Source organism: Elephantulus edwardii, unplaced genomic scaffold (assembly GCF_000299155.1).
Source record: "Elephantulus edwardii isolate Elephantulus edwardi_28Jun2011 unplaced genomic scaffold, EleEdw1.0 scaffold00558, whole genome shotgun sequence".
In the NCBI taxonomy this organism is placed as follows: domain Eukaryota; kingdom Metazoa; phylum Chordata; class Mammalia; order Macroscelidea; family Macroscelididae; genus Elephantulus; species Elephantulus edwardii.
Window position 1 is genome coordinate 223,385 of NW_006400308.1, and position 10,018 is coordinate 233,402.

A 10,018-nucleotide genomic window follows, 5' to 3' on the forward strand; every position below is an offset into this window, starting at 1 on the left:
AAAAAAAATGGTCACCATCCTTGTCTCCAAGAACACTCTGGCTGCACTATTAATCAGATATCTATTTGTTCTTTTAGCAGTTTGTAAGATATTCATTACTCTTCTCCAGTATCACAACTCAAAGAAATCCATTCTTCTATCATCCTTAGTCATTGTGTAACTCTTTGATTGTTTGCCTTTCCCACCCTCTGAACCATTTCTCAAGGTCACTGAACATTTCAAGGGAAGGAGAACTTCACAGGACACCCCTTCAGGATTTGAATGCATACATTTCAACCAGCAGGTATATGCAGCAGCTTGTTCTCTTTCAGGAAACACAGATAAAACTTTCTGATGAGCTATTCCAATCTTTGCTGCCCAGATATTAACAACTCACAGAAGTAGCAAGAGTAACCATAGTGACCTAAGTCAGTGATCAACTGTAACTCATGTAAATCCTGGATGTAACGTGATTGATCCCCATTTCCTCACAGGCCACAGAACATCACAGTTAAGAACACAGAAGCTCAAGATGCAGGGAGCATGCACTGAAGTCCCAGCCTCCTCTCTTACCACTTCTGCCAGGGGCAATTTTTTAAACTTACTTTCTAAGTCTCGGCCTCCCTTTCCATTAAATGAGTGAGATAATGAGCAGATATTTCACAGATCATTGCATTAAATGAGACAAAACTGGTGAGGTACCTCACACTATGACTGTGCACAAAAACAAAAGACACCTTTGCCACTGAGCTGTGATCAGACACAGCAGCCCTCTAGGACAGAGCAGAACTTTCCCCATGAGCTGTAAATCTTTACAGAAACTCACCTCTTCATCTGTTTTTCCACAGAACGGCAAGTGTGTCTGAGTCCCTGACCTTTTAGTTAACAGTTGAGTTTTATCTCTACAGTGTCTATGCACAAAATACCACTACCATTTAATAGACTAAGAAGGAAAGAACAGGATAGTGGATTTCTAGTAGCAGAGATAAAAAGAGAAATGTTTAGGTTTTAGCAAAAGGAGATGGGAAGAATAGGCCAAAAAAATTAAGTGCAGATTTGAATCCATAATCCCCATCCCACCAGGAATGAGAACAGTTTGAAGATAACTTCTCAAGGGACTAGATATTCCTTAATTTCACATCCTAGGGTTATGCTTGGGAGGGTGGAGGGATGGCGCAGGAGGGGAAGGCCCTCTATGAGGTGGACTGATTCAGCGACTGGGATAATCGGGATGGGAGTGTCAGAGACAGTGCGAATGGCACAGGACAGAGCAGAGTTTAGGGCTGTTATACATAGGGTCGCTATGAGTCGCAAGCGACTCAACGGCACATAACAACAATAACAACAGGGTCATAAAATGCACATTTCCATACTTTAAGGCCTCATAAAATATTGATCTCCTCTTACAATTAACAGCATGTCTTACTCTAATTTCACAGACAACCTCCCAAATATTATTTCATATTCCAATCTTTAAAAATTTTTTATTCTTCAAATGAAAATTTCTCATTCTACTACTTCTTCTATGAGCTTATGTGGTTGCACATCTGATTTTCCTTGTTTTAAAGAAATATGATTAAAAGACTCAAATATATACTAAAAGGTATTAGGGAAGAGTAATTCTAATTCTATCTGGAATCACAAGTTAGCACAAAATTTCTCCAATTATTACATCTTTGATTGCTTTAAAATATTATCTTACTGTTTCTGTGTGTTATGGAAACTGAGGTGGTCCTTCAATAGGTTTTCAGAGGCAGTTAATCACATGGAGGGAGATTGCCCATTTTCTCTCTCAGAGAAGTTGCTGGAGTCTAACCCTGTGCCTTTGAGATTGCAGCACAGTTTACCACTAGGCCTCCAGAGCTCCCTATAATCTTACTGCTGTTGTTATGTGCCATCAAATAGACTATGACTCATATATGAACTATATACTATGAACAATGCCTCTGAACCTTGCCCTAACCTAAATCAACCTCCCGGTCTCTGACACACCTCACCCCACTGCCACAGTCACTGTATCAATCCATCTCATCCAGAGTCTACCTCCTCTTCTACACTCACCCTCTATCCTTCCGAGCATAATGTCTTTCTCCAAGGACTGATCCCTCCTGGTGACATGCCCAAAGCATGTGAGACAGCGCTTCAAAATCCTTGCCTCTAAGTGTCATTAAACAACATTATTAAAGCTAAATTTACATAAAACTTCCTATCTGGTGGCCTAGTAGTGAGAAACTGTGCTACAATCCCAAAGGCACAATGTTCTAGTCCACCAACTGCTCCATGAAAGAAGGATGGGCATTTTCCCATATGATTAACTGTCTCTGCAAAATCCTGGAGGGTTGGCTCCAACTCGATAGTACTCAACAACACAACAACATGACAGCCAAGGGACTCGAAAGCAGAGTGTTTTCTGGGACATTCATTCGATGAATTTACTGCACATGCACATCTAGCACCAAGAGTCAGTGTTATCAGTAATCAGACTACAAACTAAATTTTAAAACAGAAGAGCTGTAAGTAGGCAGTTGTTGTTTTGTTACTGAGTCAGGACCAACACATAGCTGACCCTTCAGTGGGTTTAGAGAGACAGTAGATCTTACAAGAGGAGACTGCCCATTCTCCCAAGGAGCACCTGTAGATTTGAACCTCATGCCTTTGGAAATGCAGTGCAGCTTCTTTACCACTAGGTCACCAGAGCTCTCTGAGTAGGCTGCAAAAAACGCTAAGGCTTGGTCTCAGCCCTGACGGAGGCTGTCTTCTGAGGAGACTTTGTCTTACTCAGATTGGTCCTCCTGCTCCATCTCATCACCGCTTTATTTGCAGCCTTTGAGCAGAATGATCTTACATTCAAGCTTGCACATACTCTCTCTCCTAGAATTTGAGTTGTAAGGGCAGAGACTGTATCTAAACACTGAAAAAACCACTCGCAGTGCCTTCAATCCCCAACTATTTAACCAACTTCCCTAAGCTCATGAAAGAGACTTCATAAACCAATGAGCCAAGCCAGCGGCCACTGCACTGCAGTGATTTCAGACGTGCAGAAAACAACTCTTCTCCAACAGTTCCCGAGGTCCTTAAGGGATGCAGCACTCTGGTAAGGATATCATGACTATATTTCCCTTTAATCTTTCGACTTCTTTATACAATTGTCTTAGAACTGACAGGTGTATGTTTCTTTCATCATAATTTAGCTTTAAAAGACTTAATAAGCTTCTATTATTATTATGGAAACTTCTCTTTGAGGAAGCCATAGCAGACCTCTTATAATCACTCATAGTAACCCCACGTGTAGCAGAGCAGGGCTGTATAGGATGATTTCATTAGATTTCCACACCTTTCTTTCTAAATATGATCTTTCAATTACCAGTGGCATGCTTAACCACCTGTGCTACTCAGGCCTGAGAATGGTTTATACTTTTAGACTAACGTACTCATTGAGATTGGGTCCTTTTTGTGTTTGTTTTTTATTAATTTTAATGAATATTTACATAGATTTTTGGATTCTATTCATTCATTGTTGCATTATTCTCCCCGCCTACCCCTCCCCTCCAGTTCGCTTTTCTCTAGAAAAGTAAAATTCTTTCATTTGTATACACCCCCCCCCCCGACCCAGTACACTCCACTATTACAACCTTCATTCTGGACTCTTGTCATAACTGTAATACCCAATCATATATCGCTTTTAAACTGTTCTCTCCCTCATCTACTTCAATGCAGTATACTTAATGTATTCAGTTTTTCTCAGTCTCACCCCAACCCTGACTCACAGCGGATTCCCACCATGCTTCTGAGGCTGTAATACAGAGAAGACTGCTCATCTTTTTCCTGTGGAGAAGCTAGTGAATTTGAACCCCTGAGATGCAAACTTTTGCCTAGGAGCGTAGCACCCTATGGAGTAGGCTCCTAGAGCAGACTAGTAAGACTAGATGAGACCTAACTTAAAAGCGATCCACTCCCTCTCAGTCCGCTGAAAGAAGAGACAAAAAATAACCCTAGGGACAGAATGGAGCTGGTCTTTAAATCCAGTTAGTAGAATTCAAGGCTCTAAACGTGGTCATTGTTTCTAGCACTCTTGGTCATATCTCCAAAGGACATCAAATCTTACAAATTTCTCAATGTATAGAAGGGGACAAGACTCATGGTCAAGTTCAGACCCTTTGCCCAATCATGGATTAAACCGTGTCCCCACTTCATTCCCCTGAGTCAATCTGGCTAGACCATGACTCCCAGGAGTGAGTGGTTATTGTCCATTTTCTGGCTTGATGTTACCATGTTCCATTTCATGAGCTATAAACCTTAACCTCTACATGTTAATAAAGGCTATCTGGTGACAGAGTGCAGTACAAGTTGAGCTGTAAATGCAAAGGTGGTTGGTTTGAACCTACCAGCCTCTCTATGGAAGAAAGAGGACTAGTCTATTCCAGGAAAAATTTTCAGCCTCAAGAACTCAATGGAGGGCCACCATGGGTCAGAATCCACTGGGTTTGTGGACTTAGTCAGTTGTGGTTTTGGTTTTTATGTGTAGGAAGCTCTGATAGCCAAGTGACAAGAAGCTGCACTGCAATCCTGAAGGCACACTGAGGCTACCAGTTGCTACACGGGAGAAGGACGGACAATCATTTCCCATGCAATTAACTGCCTCTGAAAACCCAACAGAGGCTCAGCTATGGGTTGGTTCCAACTCTACGGTATACCAACCACCACTATAATAACATATAAATGATGCAGGAATAGTGTGAGGTGTGTCTTAAGTTATAACCTTACAAGATAACCTCAAATGATATCTTTGCTTGAGACACATCTTTTATCTTGTTAGGTATTGTTGAGTATGATCCATAGTAACCCTATAAACAACAGATCTGAACCCTGTCCTATCCTGGGCCATCCTAACACTTCCTGACACATTAGAGCCCATTGCAGAAGTCACTGTGTCAATTCACCTGGTAAGCACCTTCCTCTCCTTCACTGTCCCTCTGCCTTTCCATGCATCATGTCCTTTCCAATGAATAGCCTCTCCTAGAGACATGCCCAAAGTATGTAATATGAAGCTTAATCTTTGCCTCCAAGGAGCACTCTGGCTGCACTTTCTACAAGACGTATTTGTTGCTCTTTAGGCAGTCCATGGAATGTTCAGTGCTCTTCAACAACAACTCAAAGGCATCAGTTCTTATGTCATCCTTGAATCTTACAAGAGCTAAAATGAGAGCATAGTGAGAAGAGAAGAGGAAAACCTCACTACTACCAAGAAAGAACAGTAAGAGAAGCCTATGGACTCAGAGTCCCTTTGCTTCCAGATGCATGGTAAGACTGAAGCCAAAATCAGAGATCGCTAAGGAACCAGGAAGAAAGGATGAAGAAAGGAGCCCTTTCCTCCAGTGCCAAAAGAGAGAGAAGCTTCCTATGACCAGCACCCTGAATGTGCACTTCTAGCCTCATAAACTGTGAGAAAACTCGTTAAAGCCGCCCACTCCTGGTACTTCTCTTATAGTAGCACTAGACAACAAAGACAGCCCCTAATTGTAGAACCGGAGAATGAGTCACTTTCACGTCCTCTGCTGACTATCCGAGATGTTCTGAGCTTGGCAGGCTCATAGCTTCAGAAAGCCCAACCTGATTTCCCCAAAACTGGCTAGTGAGTCACAATTCTCCAGAATGAGAGTCATGCCTAGTTTTAAAGACTAAATAAGATGACAACATTGGCACAGCATAGTTAATTCAACAAAAGGGATTTAAACAAATGGGCTAAAAGTGCTTAGGACTTAGTAGAATGTCAAAAGGGTACCAGCTAACCCTGGAACTCTGTTTCTAGTCTCCAGAGACACTCAAGGTCAAGAGCAGAAGGGGGAAAGAAATCTAGGTCATGCTAATTTCTTTTGTCATCTGAGTTCTATGAAATTGGAGCTCTGAAAGAATGTTGTACCTTCTATCTTGAGTCATTACTTTCTCTTCTTCACTGAAGACATTGTGTGTGGGGGGACCACAATATAGTTCCCCAACTATAAATCTTTTAGGATGGAAAAATAAAAACCAACAAAGGAGAAAACAGCTATATATAATGGTAGAAAAATCATACATTTTATAAACATTATCTAAGAAAATCTTTATTAAACATGATGCACCATAAAATTAAATAAAGAAGTCAATATTGGCAACATGGGCAATTGTGGAGAACTATTACTGATGCATAGAAAAACAGTACAGATAGCTGACTATTCTTTTTGCATGACAAATTTGAATATTCAGGAATCAATTTTAAATAAAAGTTCAAAGCATATTAAGTTCTGGAATGATTGATCTTAGACATTGGTGGCTATTACTTTTCTTAAAAAAATACTTTTCTACAGAGTATTCCACTCATTTTATGGGGGATTCAAGACTTATACAAAGTCCCACTGTCAGAATGTTGCTGTGATAAATAAGTGACTGGCCAAATTTCCTTCTTTTGCAGTAATTTATAACAATGACTCTTGTGCGAAACAAGTGGGGACTTGCTTAGACCGTACAGTTTTGTTCTGCAAATATTTGCTATAATTTTATCATTATTTAATATCTTGTGATACAATTTGGATTCTACATATAACAAATATTTTCCCTCAAGCCCCATACACCAAAAATTAATGAGTAAAATAAATGTTATTAATTTTAAATCTGAAGTTCAAACTATACGGTGACAATTATACCAGAGAACAAACACCTCCTGGGCTGTGGTGGGCTCAATGTGCAATATGTATACTTAATAATCCATGGTTAAAATGGGAAGCATGGCCTTTTCTGTGCTGGTATTCATCTCTGGAGAACATCCATTTGTGTAACAAATATATTGTTAATATTGGCTTAAATAATAATATTAAAATAGTTGTATTTTCTGATATTATACCAGGAGCAAGATCCCAGGGCATAGAAGTAACCACTGTTTAAGACATAATGTTTGTTAAAGTAGAAGGTCAACACCACCAAAAAAAAAAGTTGACCCTCAACAAAATGGAATGACAGTGGCTTCAACAATGGACCCAAGGATAGCAGCGATTGTGAAGATCGTATGGGACCAGGTAGTATTTTGATAGTTGTGCACAGGGTTATTATGAAACAGATTTGTGGACATCTAACAAAAACAATAACAAAGCAATAGACTCTACCTTGCTCTTTCCTCAGAGCTAATTTGTACTACAATCTGTCAGAAAATGGATTTAGTTTTGGAAGCTTACTTAAATGTTGCTTGTAATACTTAGTTTTGAAAGAGTTACTAAATGTTGCTTCTAAGTACTTACTAAAAAAGTGGTGATGTACTTTTAACAGTGTATCAACATTTTAATTCTTCTCTAAAATATAGTTCTGAAAGAAGTCTTTAAAACTGTGACATACAATAGTCAAATTACAAGCATATGGAACACACAATTTCATTTTTTGACAGGGGCTTTGACTTAGATGAAGTCGTCCAGGTGGTACAGTATGTTATGTGTTGGGCTGCTAACCAAAAGGTCAGTGATTCAAATCCACCAGCCACTCTGAAGGAATAAAAGAAGTCTTCTACTAAGCCAACTTTGGAAACCCGATAGAAGAATGTCATGAGTTGGAATCAACAGCAATGAATTTGTGCTTTTCTCTTTCACCTCGGTGGAAAAGGGTAAACTTCTCAATGAAAGTAATCAATAAATCCAACTGCTACAAGACTCTTAAGCCACAGTGGCTATAATAACCTACTAGTTTGTTTTGTTCTAGATAAAAGAGTATGTGCTTTAAAGCCATATGTTATGAATCCTGACTCCCTGAAAAGTGTGTGGTGAGGCACTTTGCTTAGATTTCCTCATCTATAAAAAGAAGGCAATGTCTTAAAAGTTTTTGTGGATATTAAAGTGAGGCATTTAAGTAAAGCACTTTTTCAATTGCTTTTTCAATTGCACTGGAATATGGCATTTTGTATTATTTCCCATTTAAAAGGGTACACACAAATTTGCTGTAAGTAAATGTGCAGTCAGCATATAATTTGGTTCAGTGTGACTTTCCTGGGTGCTCTGTAGGCCTGGGGGGGGGGGGAAACGACATGTTCCTAACTACTAAGAATGCTTTTTATCTCTAATGATATAGCTACTAGAAGGATTGACAGAAGCAAGGTTCACATACCAAGATTACTAATAATTGTTGTTGTTATGTGCTGTCGAGCCACCTGTGTACAGCAGCTCTGAACCCTGCCCTGTCCTGAGCCAGTCTCACTGATGCTGACACCATGACCCTCATTGCCCCAGTTACTGTATCAATCCATCTCATCTGGGGTGGACTCCAACTATTGATTCCTGTCATCTGTACAATCAGTCCCAACTAGTTACAGGGAAAGAGAGGAAGAGTGACTGCCTGCTATCTGCTTCATTACCAACAAAACAGGGATCATTTTGGAGCCCAGTGGTTCTCCACCTTGGATGAACATTAAAGTCAGCTGGGGAGCTTTTGAAAACTCCAGTTCCCAAGCTACACCCCAAACAAATGACATCAGAACATCTGAGAGTGGGACCTAGGTGGATCTTCATAGTTAAACACTTGATTGCTAACCTCAAGCCTGATGGTTCCAACTGACCAGGTGCTCTGCGGCAGCACGATGAGCCATTCTACTCTCATAACGATTTACAGCCATGGAAACCTTATGGGGCTGCTGCAGCCTGTTAAAGTAACTAGGAATCAGAATCTACTCGATGCTGAGGGGACTCAGGGAAAGTCCCCAGTGACTCAAGATACAGCCAAGATTGGGAGTGCTTCACGATCACCTTTCGTGAACCCATGTGACTTTTGCAGCACACCAAGTGAAGACAAGTGAGCTTCCCCATCACAGCTTTATAATAGAGAAGGTATAACACCGTTCCGCAGCATCGACAGGTGTCTGCTCCCGGTCCACGCAGTGGGCTTTACAGTTAGAACTTAATAGTTCAGGGCTTCCAAAAACTGGTTTGCACTTCAGCAAAATTAAGTTCACGAATCTTAAGAGATGCCTTAAACATTTATCTGACTGTTTTTACTTTTCTCTCGTTCCTTTTTTATCCAAAGAGAACTCTTGCGCGGGAGGGGAGGAAAGGAGTTTATGTAGGTGTTCTTCTCACATTCACACAGCCTTCTGAGAAACAGCTAGAGCCGAGCTGCTGCAGAGACCGCCTCCCATCCACTGCCTCCCGCCTCCCAGCGAGCGGGCGCTCCCAGGCCTACGGCCCCTGCACCTGCCTGCGCGCTCGGCCGCACCTGCCGCGCCGCGCGCCCCCTCCTACCTTCCAGAAGCTCGTCCAGGCTGGTGATCTTGCGGCTGCCGTCAATGGTGTACACGGTGCGGACGCCCTGGGGCAGGTTCACGTTGTCAGACAGGGAGCGGGTAAGCTCCATGAGGAGCGCATCAAAGGACCGGAAACGGTCGCTGGAGATGGCAAACACCAGGCCCTTGAAGTAGCGGTCCCCATTCCTGTAGAAACGTGCCTTCTTGGCCTTCTTCTCCGAGCTGAGGGCCTGCAGGGTCCGCGTGCGGTAGAAGCTGCAGTGGGCACTGTGCGCCGGGCTGGGGATGAGCCCGTTCCCCTTGGGGCCCGAGCTGCTGCTGCCCCCGGAGGAACTGGGCGCCCCTCTCCGCGACCCAGGCCGCGGCCTTTTGTCCCGCTCCTCAAAGTGCTCCAGCTCAATACTCCTGGTGCTGGCCATCGCGACTGCTCAGGGGCTCCCCACAAACCACGCTCCTGTCAAAGCCTCCAGGCAGCCCAGTGTCAAAGGGAGAGCAGGTCGAGGACGCCCGGCTGTGAAGGGCCCTAAAGCGTCGGGACACCTGGCCCTGGCATCCCGCCCTCTCCGTGCAGGTGGGGCCGCAGAGCCCGCACCCCCCTCAGCTAAAAGTGGCTGCAGCGTCGAGCCGCCTGGCTCATTGTCCAGCGCGGCTCGCTCCGTTCCTCCCGCCTGCCGGGGAGCCCCACGCCCCCCAGAGCGCCTCCTCCGCCCGGCCACGCCTCACAACTCGCGCTCCGGAGCCGTCAGGAGCCACAAAGTTGCGCCGCTGGAGGCTGGGCCGCTGTCCCGC

The 10,018-nt window shown here is 43.0% G+C and overlaps 1 protein-coding gene across 1 annotated transcript in view; it reads right to left on the reverse strand.

The window, feature by feature from the left end:
• The window catches only part of LOC102853053 (serine/threonine-protein kinase DCLK2-like), a gene marked incomplete at its 3' end in the record, with an annotated part of 227,857 nt that extends 217,850 nt beyond the window's left edge, over positions 1-10,007 (reverse strand). The window contains exon 1 of the mRNA XM_006903305.1: positions 9,228-10,007. Coding sequence (XP_006903367.1) covers positions 9,228-9,648 — 421 coding nt within the window. The remainder of the gene's footprint in view (positions 1-9,227) is intronic.
• Positions 10,008-10,018: the final 11 nt, after the last annotated feature.